General features: G+C 40.5%; 1 protein-coding gene across 1 annotated transcript in view; it reads right to left on the bottom strand.

Moving 5' to 3' along the window:
• The window catches only part of LOC122935170 (cytochrome P450 2K1-like), a 77105-nt gene extending 71587 nt beyond the window's left edge, over positions 1-5518 (bottom strand). The window contains exons 1-3 of the mRNA XM_044290935.1: positions 5348-5518; positions 2383-2545; positions 50-199 (exon numbers count right to left, since the gene is read on the bottom strand). Coding sequence (XP_044146870.1) covers positions 50-199; positions 2383-2545; positions 5348-5515 — 481 coding nt within the window. The 5' untranslated portion in view covers positions 5516-5518. The remainder of the gene's footprint in view (positions 1-49; positions 200-2382; positions 2546-5347) is intronic.
• Between the last annotated feature and the right edge of the window lie 11797 nt (positions 5519-17315).

The raw sequence follows: 17315 nt of genomic DNA, 5'->3' as shown, positions 1-17315 counted from the left end.
CATCTCCTTTCTTTCCATTGAATGTTTTCTTACCTTACTATGACCTTACCGCCATAAGATCTAAATGCCTGTATCAAGTTTTCACATTCTTCACTGATCTTGTCCTCTATGGTCTTCTTTCCCATACCAAAATCTCTTAATGTTGACAGAGTGAATTTTCTCATCACTTTCCAGTTATCTCCCTTTGAAAAGATAACACCTGAGAGAAATAAGCAGACGTTAGTCCATCGAGCTCCACGTATGGCTTTTTTTTTTTAAAGATATTTCACTAGTGGTTTTCTCAATTTTTTATTTATAAAGCCAGTATGATATTATAAAAAATATATACAAGTTTAGTCGTTCTGACTTATTATTACTGATACTGATGATCTTTTTACAACATCGCCTGTCAAGGGGTGGGATAAAGACATCAAGTGAGCAGTCAGTTCTTGGAATGATTTGTTAGCAGCAGAAATATAATATAGAAATATTCACGTGTAAGGATGTCTATACATAGTGTGGTCCAGACACGATATCCACATACAAATTACTGCTAATTGTTGGACTTTTTGATACTTGCTATATGAGACAAGAGCAATTACAGGTGCAGCTTGGCAATTACCAGAAAAGATCTTAGTGATTCTTATAAGGGAGAAATTGTGATGACTAGAAGACTAGGTCAGAACATCTTCAAAATGGCAGATCTTGTGGAGTGTTAATTGTATGCAATGGTTATTATCTACAAAAAGCAGTGCAAAGAGGCACTAATGGTGGACTGGCAACAGGGTGACTAATACTAAGTAACGGGCATGGGGATTAAAGGCTAACCTGTCTGGCCAGCTATGATAGAAGAGTGTTAGAAACAGGACAATAAAGCTTGTTCTGTATGGGGCTGCATAGCTGCAGACCATTAGAGTGCCCATGTTAACTCCTGTCCATCATCAAAATCACTCACAATGGGCACATGAGCATCAGAACTGGAGCATAGATCAATAGAAGAAGGTGGCTAGTTTAAACAGTCACATTTTCTTTACTTATTTGGAGAAGAGATGACACTAGGATGCAGTTTTGGAAGAGGACAGGTTGATCGAAGGCAGTTTGAGGTCTGGGCAATGTTCTGTTAGAACTTTGGGTCCTGGCAATATGTGGATGTTACATGTACCACCTACCTAAACATCATACAGGCAAGTACCCTCTTCATAGCTGCAGTATTCCCTAACAGCAGTGAAATCTTTCAGAGGGATAATGCCATGGCCACTGTTAGCTCAGCGGTCCGTGTCGGCGCTGCTGCCCCTACCCGTGGGCAACTGCTGGGCTCCCTCTTTCCCTCCTACTGCCATGCACCGTGCTGACAAGCGTGGGCGGCAGGGAGCTTAACTGTTGCTTCATGCCAGAGCATACTTCCTGCTGGAGACCTGTACTGTATGTTAGGGCTTGCATGGGTGTGTCTCTCCTCCCTTGTGAGGCAGCATGTACACGCCCTCTGTCTATGGCTGGATTGCAGGTAGTATTTAAAGGCGCTTCCTGCCCAAGAAAGATTCCTGAGCAACTCATGGTCATTAGCTTGGCTAGTTCCAAGTGTGAAGGTGTTTTTCCAGTTCTGCTTTGCTGTGCACCGGACCCTGCTTTTGGAATTATCGGATTTTGCTTGTTTGTCACCTGCCTCTGACCTTCGACTTCGTTTACGGACCTTGCTTGATCACTGCCTGCCCGGCCCCCGGACTTCCTGACCACTTACTTCCCCTTGGTGCTTGCACCAGTATCTCTGACCCCCTAGTCAGCTGCCACTGACTTGGGGACTGCTCTGGGGTGGCACCTGGCAACTACCCTAACGGCCCAAGCCTGTGCTCACCATCAGAGGCTCTAGTGAAGTCCAGGTAGTTGCTTAGTCACGCCCCTCCAGAGTATAGCCAGTCAGTGGCGCAGTGGGTCCACACCCGCTTGCATAACAGCCACACTGCAAAAATTGAGAATTGTTATGAGGAACATGATGAGAAATTCAAGGTGTTGACTTGACCTTTAGATTCCCCAGATCTTAAACCAATTGGAGCTTCTGTGGGATGTGATACGAACATTATTAACATCAATGAAGGATATGATTTTAATGTCTTGGTGCTGGATACCAAAAGACACCTTTAGAGGTCTTGAGGAATCTGTGCCTCGCTGGGTCCGAGCTGTTTGGTGGCACAAGAGCGAACTATAATTTTTTTTTTTTATACTTTCGGAACTAGCAGCAGAAATGATGAAAGGAGGCAAAACCTATAATCCCTTGTATTAAGAATTGTGTAGCATGGATTTTGGCTTTGCAGTCACACATACAGTAATTTGCAGAGAACCCCCTCACCCGCCATGCCCGACCGGTACCCCATCCCACCCCACATTACAGACAGAAGCAATACTTACCATATCCTTTTGAAGTTACAGAGGATATTGGTGAATCTGGCCTTCCAGAAAATTCCTCAGCATAGTTTATGAGAGCATCTTTCACAGTTTCGTAACCACAGAGTATAACCCACTTCTCCATTCCAATTTGTACGCTGAATACTGTGCCATATTTTTTTGAAATCTAAAATTCAACAAGGAAAGAAAATAAAAATATAGAAGTACTGAAATTTGTGTGTTTTTGGCAACACATCATTTTTGTAATTTACTTTTATTAAAAAATGTTCAACCATGTGTCTTTTGCAGCCTGTTTGTTTCCTCATAGATTGGAGACTGCTAGTCCTGTTCAGGATGAAATCCATCAGATGAATTATCTGAAGACTTGGTCTGTAGCCCCTCTCTCTGCTCTTTAAACACAAATCTAAACTGACATAATTGTAACCAAATAAAATAAACTTCAAAGGGTTTTCCAAGACTAATACACTGACACCCTATACTCTGGATAGGCCATAAGTATCTGGTCGGTGGGGGTCCGATACCCAGGATCCCCACCAATCAGCTGTTTGAAAAGGCACCGACCTTCTCCTTGCTCACCAACCACAGAGCCGTGCATTGTATAGCGGCTGTGCTTGGTATCTCAGCTCAGCCCCATTCAATGGTACTGAGCTGTGCCTAGGCCATGTGACTGATGAATGTGACATCATTTGGGCTAGGGAAAGCTGAGAGAAGGCTGTGGTGCTACTGTGAGCGCCTGTGCTTTTTCAAACAACTGATAGGCGGGGATCCCCGGTGTCGATCAGATACTGATGACCTATCCAGAGAACAGGCCCTTAGTATATATGCATCGAAAAAAACCTTTAAAGTTAAAAAGCCTCTGCCAGCAGATTTATACATTTGCAACTGGCTGACCTGTTCCATGTGCGCTTGGCAGCTAAAGGCATCTATGTTGGTCCCATGCTCATATGTGCCCACATTGCTGAGAAAAATGAGGTTTTAATATAAGCAAATGAGCCTCTAGGAGCAACAGAGGTGTTGTCAATGCACCTAGAGGCTCTACTTCCTTTGCTACTGGCACACCATATTCACTTTGATCGACAGGGCCAGACAATATCATCATGCCTGGACCTGTCAATCAAAGTAGAGAAGGCACCGCAGTTCCAAAAACAGCTTAGTTTCTAAATGTAATGGCAACTCCCCAGTTTCTCCTAGAGGCTCATTTGCCTATATGTTAAAACATTAGTTTTCTCAGCAATGCCAGCACATGAACATGAGACCAACACTGGTGGCTTCACCTGCCAAGCGCACATGCAACAGGTCAGCCAGTTTAATGAGTACAAATCTGCTGACAGATGCCCTTTATCTTTATTGATTGACATGGCCAGGTTCTTGCAAAGTCATTTTGCCTAGCTCTGTCAGTCAAGAAGGATTAAATACAGTATTTAGCATCTCATACATATCCTATTCTTTTATATACTACCCTTACCAATATCATTATTGGGAAAACTAACAGACATGGCTTTGGCGATGAATGTCCACTAGATTCAATAAGAATCCTTTTAATATTGATAATAACTTGGTCTCCATCTTTTTACATTAGAGCAGTAATAACATGCCACTAAATGTAATCCTGAAGGCTGAATAGCCAGACTTTGTCTTGTTTGGTAATAGATTTGAGAACTCTATGGGTATGACTTGACTGTGTATGGCTGGCTGGAAATACCATCATGGGGATCCCAAAGATAATCCACACATGGCCAAGACACAAAAAAAGAGTTATATAATTCTAGATTCCGACCCTGCAACCCCCAACTATAGACAAAACAATAAATACAGAAAATGTTTGCAAATTTGGAATGAAGTGTACTGTGCAGTGCTTTGTACTTCTTGCTGGTCACACTGTACAGATTTTCTATTTAGAGTACATCATGTGGATTGAGTTTGAACAGCGTACCATGTGGAAACATTTGGTACTGCAAGTAACATTAACAACAAACCTCAGATAAATGTGGTTTCTGAAAGGAGTTGTCCCTTTAGTGCACTCCCTTTCTATATGTGCTATTAGAGGTTCTCCAGTCATTAGAAAACACCAACTATCCTATACTTTATTAAGGAACCCTAAGATAATAAGGGGGGTTTCTCTATTCAAGATACTAATGTCTTGGCAAGAAGGGAGAGAAAATGCAAGAGTGCCCTTTCCTGAATACACAATCTCATCTTGTAAACTGATGGCTTATCTCTAGCATATACCATCACTTTATCATAGGAGGGGGTCAAAACCCTTTGGGGAAGATTTGTTGTCTTCTTGCACCACTTTTTTTGCAGTAAAAAGTCACAGACCACATATTTGCAACTTTGTAAACACCACTTGTAAAAAAGTTTGTTGCAAGTGATGTTTCTGCACTTCCCTTTCCACTTTCTAGAAATGGGCATAGGGAGAGAGGAGAAGGGGCATGGCTCTCTGACCCATAAAATTAATCTTCTTTTACTCCAGTTTTTTTTACGTAAAAGAAGACTGAAAATTCCAGCAGCTCAAAGTTGCCAATATTTTCATATTAGGCACTTAGACAGCAGGCCGATGTACCTAATATAAGACGAGGCCTGTGTCATGAATTAGACATGGCTTTCTGGCAGTGCAGGCATATAACACTCCCCCTTTATGATTCCTGAGTGTCGCAGCAGGTTGATACATTGCAATAAGCTTATTGTGAATGACCCCTTCATGTTGTAACTTTTCTAAGCAGAGAAGTCCTTTAAGAGATATCAAGATTCACCAAAATGACAGAAAACCCACAAAGAGTGTTTTCAATAGTGAATCAAAATCAGATCTGAATATAAGCCATCATTGATTCTTTTTTTCTACTTATTCATACAGCTGAGTAGTATTAATTTAAAATTTGAAACCTTGATGGAGGAGAAGAACTCAGAGAAAGATTGTTAGAGACTGTATAATTTGCACTAGAAATGCTCCTACTGATATTGTTATTACCTCTATTAAAGATTTATGGGGTTTCACTGTGTCAATCATGTGCATATTCCCAATGATCGGTAAGGGTTTAGGTCCTGGAGGAAAGTTCTGGTACTTGTTTTTCTTGTTGAGAACATTTAACAAAATTAAAAAGACAGTGACCGCCAGAAGAATTGAGACCAGGTCCATGATGAAGATGACTCAGCAAAAACCTAAGAAATTGTAAAATAAACTTGTATAAGAAATCAAATAAATCCCAAGATTACAAATATGACTTAAGGATTACTTTATTCGTCATTACTCCTATGTTAGAGTGTTGTAAGCATGCTTTATGACACTTGCAATAGTCACTGTACAGCGAGGGGGAGGCGGAGCTGCACTGTCCACATCTTCTATTGTCATTAATCTCGTCTAAGGATGAGCGAATTTCTTGAAATTTTTTTGTGTCCGATTTTGTGGATGATATAAAAAATTGGATTAATGTCCAAATAATTAGTTACGAATCAAAGTATATAAAATCACACAGAAAATTTGTATATAACATTCCCCTGTCACCCAGGACTATGATGTTATCTCTTTTTGTTAATTATTTTTTTACAAATGTTTGCTCTCTAAGCTCTTGAACACAATGACAGCAATAGCAAATAATGTCAGAGTGACACTGACATATATAGCTATTATTAAATGCATGTGTTATGCTTTTTCATATTAGGAAGCTTCCCAAAATTTTCCCCTATAGAGCACAGGTGGCGTTTAAAAACATTCAATGTTATGTGGAAAAAACAGTGACTTGCTGAGACCAAGCATCCAAAAATTATGCCATAATGGGGGCAGAACGACTGCCCATATTTAGATATGCACAAATGTAAATTTTCAGAAGAAAACATGGCTCTTTCTGCACAAGTGTCCAAAAATTAGACCTTAATGGGGGGCAGAATGCCTAACCATAATTATACATGGCATGCATAGGTATTAATTATCAGAAGAAAAAGTGGCTTGATATGCATAAGCATCCAAAAACTATGCATTAACTGGAGCAGATAGTCCAGGCCTTATACATACATTCAAATTTGAAAAAACGGGTGTTAATTGTCAGAAGAAAAAGTGGCTTGCTTCCTTTCAATTGGAAGCAGCAGCAGCAAAGAATGGAACAGACAAGGCAGTAGATGTGTTTAGTAGTAGTGGCAACTGTATAGCGGTAATGGAAGTGGCAGCAGGGGATTATAAGAAGGGAATAACAGCTGCAGTAGCAGAGTCAGCAGAAGCCATATGGTTTGTAATATGATGGTAGACATCCTTCTTCTACTTTTTCCCTCAGCTGCCAACACTCACTATAAAATGGCACTGCTCACCATTTTATGTGATTCATCTGAAACAAATTGTAAATGCTTCCGAATCATTTAAGGGATGAATTTTTGTAAAATTCCTAATGAACCTGGTTGATTATGGATGGATTCTTTGATCCTTAATCTAGTACTTTATTATATGCCTCCAGCTTTATAACAGAGGTTTTAGATTGTATTGTGACTCTGCCTTGTGATGCTAATAAGACAACTGCTGACTCTGCCTTTCCTTGTACGGCATATTGCCAGAAATTAGTAAATATCCTCTATTTAAAGCCAAAAACGCAGAAATATTTATATTTGTCACGCTGCAAAAGTCTGATCGAACATGTTTTGTGTGTTGCTGGTGAACAAACCTCTCTTCACAGCAAGCCATACATAGTTACCAACAGTCCCGAATTAGCAGGGACTGTCCCTAATTTTCCTTGCCAATTCAGGCTGTCCTGGGCCAAAATCAGCCCTGCCTGTAAATCAGTGTTCCCACTGTCTTTGTGGACATTCTTAGGGTGGGATCTATTTGCCCCTAATTTACCAAATGCAATGTTGGTAGGTATGAACCGTATGGTCAGATATGGACTTATTGCAATGCATAAGGTCATGGTGACTATCTCACCAAACTGTACTTCAGTCGATTTTTAAGGTCCCTTTACAGGGGCTGATTATTGTACCAATTATCAGGAATGAACATTCATACAAATGCTTATTCACAATAATTGCTCTATGTAAAGCTTCCCCTGATCATCCAATCATTGAATAAAATCATTGTTTCTGATCTGCAGACCATCCTGTGTAGACAGGGGTCTGACGAGATCATTGCGGCATGTAAATGTAGCTCACACCTCCTGTGACCAGCAGACAACTATCAAGAATGAATGGTTGGTTTCCGATAATTACCTGCTCAGTCGGCCCGAGTAAACTGGTATTTAGTCTTACCCTTTTTCACACATCTGTAGACTCTAGTCTTCACTCACTTGTTGACCTTTTAAATTATTCTTTAGACCCTAATACCTTCATCCACCAATATCCACCACTCTCTATGCACTGAAATGCACCTCGAATCTGTACATATACAGGTACTGGCTGATGCAACTACAGTATAGTGTACTACTTTGTTTATAAAAGATGTCTTGACCTCTGTAGAAAACAATCACATTTAGCTTTTGTGTCATCCCTTTCTCCTCGTAGACTATAAACTCTAAGGAGAAGGGCGTGGTTAAAAACTTCTCCAGTCATAGAGGACAATTTTTATTTGCCGATGAGTAATGATTGAATAAACATGTTTCTAAAAATGGGTAATTGATTCTTATTCAGTCCAGAAGGAACTGGAAGTGGCCAATATGCAGTGTTAACATCATTGCTACAGGAATAGGTGAGAGGGGAAGCCCAGTTCTTTCTTTAGGATCATGTCTGCAGCAGCAGGTAGAAGAGTCGGTGGCGGTTGTCTGTGTTTCACCTTCCCCGGTCACTACTGGCTGGGCTCACAACTGTTGTCACCTCTACCGCCGCCACCGACTCTTCTACTGGCTGCGGCGGACATGATCCTAAAGAAAGAACTGGGCTTCCTGTCTGACATGGCGGACTTCCACAGCCTGATGGGCATCAAGTAGAAGAAGATAGGGGAGCACAAGCACTTCCACCAGTACCTTGGAGAGAGACAGGCCGATATCCTGGAGGTGACGGTGGGAAACCCAGGACTCATCCTGAGCCTGGGCCTCAGTAGAGAAGGGAGATGTATTAGTGGTGTGATAAGCATGTATAACAGCATTGGCGGAGCACATCGGTACAGGGCACAGGTTACCGATGTGCTGTGCCAGAATTAGTTTGAGGGGAGCACAGGCAGGAGCAGCGATCTGTGCTCCCTCTTGTGCAGGCTTCTTCACTGCAGCAGAAATCTGTACACCGTACAGTGCTGACAAGCAAGCGCTACACGGAAATTATGATTTTAAGAAGCAGTACAATCCAGGACTTTGGGTCCTTTTTTAAGATGGAAAAGAACATAATTAATTAAAGTATTTTACATAAGTGATGTTGGGGCTATTTAGAACAGTTTAAGAGAAACTTGTGAAAAAGTTTAGTTACTCTTTAAGTTCACTGGTAGAACTGGATGTACAGTACAACTGGTTGTGGATGAAGTCAGAAAAATACCAACAAGACATTTTTTTTATAATCTTACCAGAGGTTTACTGCTACCTTAGCATCAATTATGCAAAATGCTTTTATTTCAAGTGTCTTTTAAGCCAGAAGACATGGGTGGGAATTTCTTGACTTGGCCTGTACAAATGCATAAGGTCAAGGTGAATCAACAGCTAAGGGGTGGAAAGACTTATCCGGCAGTAAGTTTTAAAAGACAATTGGACATTTTGATTGAAGTCTTTAGAAGTGGCATTAATAGAATCCTGGCTTGGCCAGTTTTTTGGAGTGTTATCGGAGGCCATTTGTGGAGTGCATAATTATTCTAATGTATTATTGTATACGGATAAAGTAGTCATGGATGAGGATATATTCCGATATCCTTTGATGTTAAATTTATGTATTTATGTTTGGAATACATCAATATATGCATTGCACTGTAATTGCTTAAAGGGGTGGTCCCATGAAAAATATTCTACGGTTTTCAAACCAGCACCTGGATCTGAATACTTTTTTAATTGCATGTAATTAAACATTTAGTATATCTCCTGAGTTATTCAATAAAATGTATCTGTTTAGCACCACTTTTTTTTTTCTTGCTTCTCTGACCTGCTCACTGACAAGGCCGCACATGCTCACTTCCATCCTTCAACTGCCTCCTGAAATGTGATAGGTAGAGTATGGACACACCCCCTGAGCTACAGCACAAAAGACACTCTGTCCCTTCAGTTGCCAGCTTGATATAAATCTGGCAGAGCAATGAATGTGGAGATCTCTGGATCGATGTGAGGTACAGGGCCGGTTCTAGCTTTGTTAGAAAGAGATTGCCATGTACTATATGATGTCTGATTTTAATTTTTTTACATTAATCATGGGATAACCCCTTTAATATTGTCCCTGCAATCTCCCTATAGTCAGGCTCTGAAGTTACCAGCTTCTCCCTCCACCCTGTGGAGGCTGCCATCTTTCTTGTTTGCTTGTGCAGTCCACATGTTTTGTTCAACCCTGCAAAAAAATTAATCTTTTCCCCTACTGTTTTGTGCATAACTACAATATTTCAGCTTGGAATAAACATCAGCTGGCTTCTTCACGCATGCCTGATCAGATAATTTGATCTGTCTGACAAAATTCAGGAGTCAGTAATGTAGACCTGTTCAATACAAAGAAGTACAGTCATACTGTCTCATGAACCTCAGCAATACTTTAAGGGGTTCTTTCATCAGATACATTGCAATAAAACCGTCTCACATGAGACATGTTCTCGACAGTTAAACATCATGGTCTTGGTCCCATCTTCCGAGGTGCCCGAATTGTTCTGAAAATTGATGTTTTACAATATGCAAATGAGCACCTAGAAGCAACGAGGATGATGCGGTTTCGCCTTCTTTCTCCCAGTTAATCTATTCATTAATCTTCATGCTGTGTGCTCCATGTCTGTATAGCATGTGTGCTGAACAAGTTACTATGAGACTTCAAGGCCAGGTCTGAGTACATCTTTACTGCCTGGTCCTTTCAGTCAGTAATGAAGGAGCTACATAAAGGACAGTGAGCAGAGCCTAAAGGGAACAACGAGGGACCATGGCACTCATTTACATATTATGCAACATCAATGTTCTCAGAAATACAGGCACCTAGGATGATGGCAGCAAGACTATGATGTTCAAATGTCTACCACTCAGTAGTGGTAGTTTTATTGTGACGTGTCTGATGACAGAACCCCTTTAATAGACAGGTATCTGCTAGACACACTATTAGTTGGGTTTCCTCGATTGAAGTTGTGAAAGAAAAAAGAAATACACCAACATTACTGCATGCAAATTCATCGAGGCTCCTTGTACCATTCTTTCTATTCCCACAGGGAATTTTTAGGTGCGAGATGGGTTTGTTACTTATAGTCAAATTTTAAAAGGCAAGCATTGAGATTAAAATTCTGATTTAAAGAACACTGAGAAAAGAACAAAGTTATTAAAAAGGTTATCAGTGATCAAAATGTACAGATCAAATTTCACTGTTGACCGCAAAGATCCATAAAACATTAGACTATAACATCAAAATTGCCACAGATCACCTTCAGTGATGGAAAATGAATCATAGTTTTCAACAATTTTGGCCCATTTTAAAAATAGATCAGATGTGAAGAATTTTATACCCTATAGACCTTAGTTGGTAGCCAAAAGGTATAAAAACCATTGACGATTTACTGGTTAGAAGTCGCTATGCTCCACGATTATCAAAATTTCATTTTGGATTAATATGTGTATGAACATTCTTCTGTCTGTGACCTTATGGTACAGGCTAACTCTCCTTTAGGGATGCCACTAGAGCAGGGAGGCTCAACCTGCGGCCCTCCAGCTGTTATAAAACTACAACTCCCAGCATGCCCTGCTGTAGGCTGATAGCTGTAAGCTGTTCGGGCATGCTGGGAGTTGTAGTTTTGCAACAGCTGGAGGGCCGCAGGGTGAGCATGCCTGCACTAGAGGTAAGTGTTACAAAAATTCTCTAATTTATTGATTGTAGTATTTTAAGTTTATTTTTATTTATTTTTTTATACTACATGTCTCTGGTGTTGAATCTATATTGTTATGAACACAACTAGATTTTAGGAACACATGATGAGCATTAGAGCAGCCCAGGGGTGAATTGGCCATAGACCTTACAGGGAAATTTTCTGGCGGGACGATTCCTAGGGGGCCGCCCAGGCCTCCATCTCTGCTGCTGGATGGGTACATAATAAGCTATTACGGGTAATTAACTCTGTGAGAATCGGGTACTCATGTATCCGGCCTGCAACATGCCCTCCTGAATTCAACTATGTCGAACATCTCAACTCTTATCCTAAGCCCCCTGCTCCATATCTTAATCAGAGACAACTGGAGGAGGACAGAATATAGCTGCTGTTGATGGCCAACTCAGAGGGACAGCTTTTGGGTCAGTTTGTTGTCCGGCACTATGGTATGTGGTATTTTGCCCTATGGTATTGCTGATCCCCTACTTTTGTATTCCTGCCTCTTGTCAACTCAGACCCTCCTCCAATATGGGGCCACTGTTTTTGCAGGGCCACTTTAGGTTCCCAATCTGCCCCTGGAGCAGCCACAAAGATTGATTGATCAGAATAAAAATGAACCCTTTTAAGCAGAGGGGCAAGGTTCAATTCTATATATTCCTGGATCCTCGCACTAATTTTTATTCCAAGGTATTCCAGTGCATCTGTGGGTTTCAATATTTTAACATTAATATCCGTTCTCCTGGTTTCATAGCCTATTGGGAGTAACACTGATTTCATCCAATTCACCCTGAAGCCAGAGATTTGGCCAAATTAATTTACAGTTCGCATCAAGTATGGAACCGTCGTCGCCCCCCCTTTCAAGAAAAACAAGACATCATCCGCGTATAAACACATTTTGTCTGAGGCACCCCTACTCCCGAATCCCCTGATGTTATCGTCTGATCGCACCTTACATGCTAACGGTTCGACAAATATGGCAAACAGTAATGGTGAGAGGGGGCACCCCTGCCTAGTTCCTCTTTGCAATATTATCGATTCAGATGTCTCTCCGTTGATTTTAATCCTTACTTTCGGGTGTTGGTACAGTAATTGCACCCAACCAATAAATTTGTCCCCCAGATTTAACTCACGCATTATATTCCAGAGGTATGCCCACTCCACCCTGTCAAATGCTTTTTCTGCGTCCAATGACAGGAGGGAGTGGGCACCCTCCCCACTCAACTGGATATTAAGGAGGGCCCGACGGATATTCATTTGAGCCTGACGTTTCGGTATAAACCCCGATTGATCTGGGTGTACTATCTTACCTATCACTTTTTTTAGGCGGTTTGCCAACAATTTGGCGCATATTTTAAAGTCCGTGTTGAGAAGAGAGATGGGGCGGTACGAATTACTTAAAAGGGTTAAAAATAAAATAAGTATCTGGCAAAAAATACTGATAAGACAGGCAGATCGTATAGCCATTATTAAAATGATTTTGTTGCCGCAGGTCCTCTATGTTATATCCTCATGCCCTGTCTGGATAGGTGACCACCTTTTTAACGTATTGGAGGGAATGATAAATGATCTTATATGGGGGAAAAAAAGGGTTAGGCTCAAACAAAAATATTTATGGCTCGATGAAGAAGATGGTGGTCTGTCCGTGCCCTGCTTTAGAGGCTACTATTACGCATCCCAGCTACAATGGTTAATGACAGAGGATGATAGACTACGTCAGTATCTGGTGGGTGAGTTTGTAGGTCTCCAATATAATATTTTTAGTGTCTTGGAAGCTGGGATATTAAAAATAAAGGGTAAGAAGTGCCCTATTAGTAATATGATGCACTTGATATGGGTGAATGTTAAAAAATTATTGGGGATAAATTACTCATTAAAGATTACCCCTTTATGGGGGAATATAAATCTAGGCGAGTTTCAGAAGTTAGATGATTATGTATTTTGGGAAAAAAAATTGTATTAAGTTTATTTCACAGATTGAGATAAAAGGAAAGCTTAGGACATTAGAAGAATTAGGACTCAGTATAAAACTAGACACCCTCACACGTTTTAGATATTTTCGGTTAAAACACGCATTTGACACCACTGAGAATAAACAGTACTTGACCACCAAACAATCAGAATTTGCAGAATTTTGTTGCCTCAACAAGGGGACCAAAATATCAATATCACAGATATATAAAAAAATTAAAAGGGGTTTAGGGGGAGTGATAAAGTTTAACAGTGAACAAAAATGGGCACTAGAAGTGGAACTTAACGCGTTTGATTGGAGATGTATCTATAAAAGCATAAAAAGAAGTACAGTATCAAGTAATTTTCGATTGATACAGTTCTTTATTGTCCATCGTACCTACATCACCCCATGGGTGCTGAGCAGGATGTATAAAACAAGGGATGCTAGATGCTGGAAGTGCAGGATGGATAACGCGGATTTCACCCACTTGATCTGGCACTGCCCTCTAATGCAGGATTATTGGACTCAGGTCTTTCGGGAGCTGACCAGATCAACTGGGTGCTCAGCTCCAATGGAGATCGCTATAGCGGTACTTGGATATATTAGGAAAATAGGTCTCGACACAGAAATAGAAATGAAATGGGCAAAAGGATTAATGCTGGCGCGGGTTGTAGTGGCTAGAGAGTGGGGGGCGAACACACCACCAAACATCGAAGCATGGAAGAACTTATGTGAGAGGGTACGTAGATACGAATATTCCGGTTCCCACAAATAAATGTGGGAAGTGGAAGAAGGAAGGAAAGAGAGCGGGGAGAGAGGGGGGGGGGAAGGAAAGAGGAAGGAAGGAGGGGAGGGAGGAAAGAGAAAAAGAAAAGGAAAAGATCCCTGATGTGAGATCACGAAATCAATCTCTTCTCTGCTAATTACTTATTTACTTTTTCTTTTTTATTTTATTTTCTCCCCTTTCCTCTCTATTTGTGGTGACCATCAAGACAACCATGGGGGGGGGGGGGGAGGGGAGGGGTTGTATTGGTTTTTTCTTTTGTATATGACATGAGGAAAGAAACAGGACAGGATAGGGATATACTCCTGATGTCTAAGGATAAGCGAGCGACAAATGTACGTGTATATACAGGAATTATCTTTGTTTATGTCTTGTGGAATTATTGTTTATTGTCATGTCCTGTTTCTGAACTTTTTATATATGATGAAGGGAAAAAAAATAAAATAAAAGTATTTATTTAAAAAATAAATAAATAAATAAACGGTGGCATGCACTACGGCTTTTAGCATATCCACCATTTACAGACAATAAAACACGACCGTACATGAGCCCTAAAAAAAAAAAAAAAAAAAAAAAAAAAAGAATAAAAATGAACAATCTTTTTTTGGGGGGAATTTTTTTTTCTGTGCATTATATGTCACAGAACACAACTGCAGTACCCCAGTAGGATACTGCAAATGGTTGATTCTGTCTAAAAGCACTTAACCTACTGTTACCTAGTGAAATGTTCTGATTTATGGTTCTAAAACTGGTTATCTGGGTCAATGTATGCCTAATGGTAAGTGTAACATATAGGCAACTAAGGCGTTAAACCCTTGTTTACTCATCAGGTTGCTATTGCAATGGACCAGGTCTGCCCCCTGGTTATTGAGTTACAGTGTTTGCAGAGATAGTAGACAGGCCTCAGGTTCCAGAGGTTTGCTACAGCTGTAGTAGAGTTAACACACATGCTTTATGAGACGTGTTATCAAAACTAAATGTGTTAAGCAAACACCTTCAATTGCTTTTCAATGGCTTTTGTTTCAAGATAACACGATGAGTTAAGAAATTTGAGTTAAGAGTTTGAGTGTTAACCCTGCTACATCTGTATCGCTGAGACTTCAACTGCCAAAGAACAACATCTACGCCAAAGTATTCCTGAGAGAAGGAGAACAGACATTTTGAGAAGGTCTAGAACCTGCAAGACCATGCAGGATAACCTCAGTAAGGCACACACTGTTTATGGCATGGAACTTGACTGCGGTGAAAGGAAAATCTGGCTCAGGCACCTACAAAACTGTGACCCAGATGCTAAAGGAAATTTGTCACCAAACATTTTATCAGCCAGTTCAAAACATCTCCATTTTTCTAATCCTGAACAGGACTATGGGGGCGGCCATCTTGCCTGAGCTGTTCTTAACAGCATTTAGAAAGCATAAAGATCATTGCTTTACGGCAGCTCCATGGTCCATAGATACAGTGGTCTGAAGGGGACCTCATTGACTTCTAGGGTACAATTATCTAGACATGCTTTGTGACCTTTGCAGAGGTCATTGTAAAAGGAAAGAATAGATAAGATTTGACAATCACCTATTGTGAATGGTGGATCCTGTCTTATCTGTCATTCTAATCCTGCCTGTAATGATATCACCTCCGTATGTTGATAAGCAGGCAACTGCAGTCAAGTAATCTGTACAAACCAAGAAGTGGCGCCCATTATTATTCTTAGTAGTCAGTGGGAAAACTGCAGGATTTTATGGTTTTTGTTTAAATATAGATATTGACATGGAAAATAAAATAAAAAAACGTCAAAAATTCTCTCAAAATATGTGAAACATAAAAACGCGATTTAAATAATTTTCAAATGAAACATTCCCTTTAAACTGCACAGGCATTACTGAACATACAGTATCTCCTCACATACCTTGTCACGTATTGCAATGCAGTCATGGCAACTATATCTCCAATCTGTACCTTAGTTCATGTCTTACCCTTTGCCACCCATATGAGTAAATTCTAGCCTTTAGTTACTTTACATTACCCCTCAGAACCTAATCCCCAATAGTATACCTCAGCGCTAGCACCCTAATGCACCTCCTATTTGTACAGATTCTGGCTTGTGACTGGCGCGAGCCTAAGCCTTACCTCTGCTGAGCATACGATGGCGCTATAGAAATAAAAGTGATTGGTATAATTGTCCTATTCTCTACTCACTTGCCAACCTGCATCATTTTGGAGAAACCTATGAAATACAGTCCAGGAGGCAGGTCAAATTTCGTAAGCTTATTTTTTTTAAATACAGCATGCTCTGGGTATGGGTTTTTGTTGCTTGCCAGGGCATTTAAAAATGTTTTAAAAATTTTTGTGAAAGAGTTGGCCTTAAAGGACTACAAAGGGTGTAAGACCAGAAGTTACCGTGCAGTGTAGAGGACACAGCCGCTTCCCTCCTCTGCCTCGCGCTGAATGAACTGGGTGTTGTCAGCACTGGGAGAATATTTAAACCATATGATGACTTCACCTGTGGAATTTGGTCTATTCTCATTGTATGTAACTGCATAGAAATGGTAATCTCTAAGGTTTACTTTTCTTGGAATTTTTTTTATGGTGATTGAATAATCAATGGTCTTTCTAAATGATTGCATCAGTTCTTTCCCCTTTCTCATTTAGTTTCATGACATTTTGAAGGCAACGCTGTGTTTAAGGGCTCGTTCACACAAACGTTTTTTGCGTTCCGTATACGGACCGTTTATTGAGTTCCGTATACGGTCCGTATATGGAACCATTCATTTCAATGGGTCCGCAAAATAAACGTGAGCATTCCGTTTCCGTATGTCCGCAATTCCGTTCCGCTAGATTTTGAGTTTTGTCCTATTCTTGTCCGCAAATCACGGTCCGTGGCTCCATTCAAGTCAATGGGTCCGCAAAAAAACAGAACACATACGGAAATGCATCCGTATGTCTTCCATATCCGTTCGTTTTTTTTGCGGAACCATCTATTGGAAATATTATCCCCAGCCCAATTTTTTCTATGTAATTACTGTATACTGTTTAAGCCATACAGAAAAACAAAACGGAACCAAAATGGAAACACAACGGAAACAAAAAACAGAACAACGGATCTGGAAAATACAGCCTGCAAAACACTGAAAAAGCCATACGGTCGTGGGAAAGAGGCCTAAAGGGGTTGTCATGGATTAGAAAAACATGGCTACTTTCGTTTAGAAACAGCTCCCGACCCATCCACACCTGGTGTTGTAGCTTACCTGACATCTCAATATGAATACCTCCTGTTTCTC

The sequence above is a fragment of the Bufo gargarizans genome, chromosome 4 (genome assembly GCF_014858855.1).
Source record: "Bufo gargarizans isolate SCDJY-AF-19 chromosome 4, ASM1485885v1, whole genome shotgun sequence".
Classification (NCBI taxonomy): domain Eukaryota; kingdom Metazoa; phylum Chordata; class Amphibia; order Anura; family Bufonidae; genus Bufo; species Bufo gargarizans.
The sequence above is the reverse complement of the archived record's forward strand: the minus strand, read 5'-3'. Positions and strand labels throughout refer to the sequence as shown.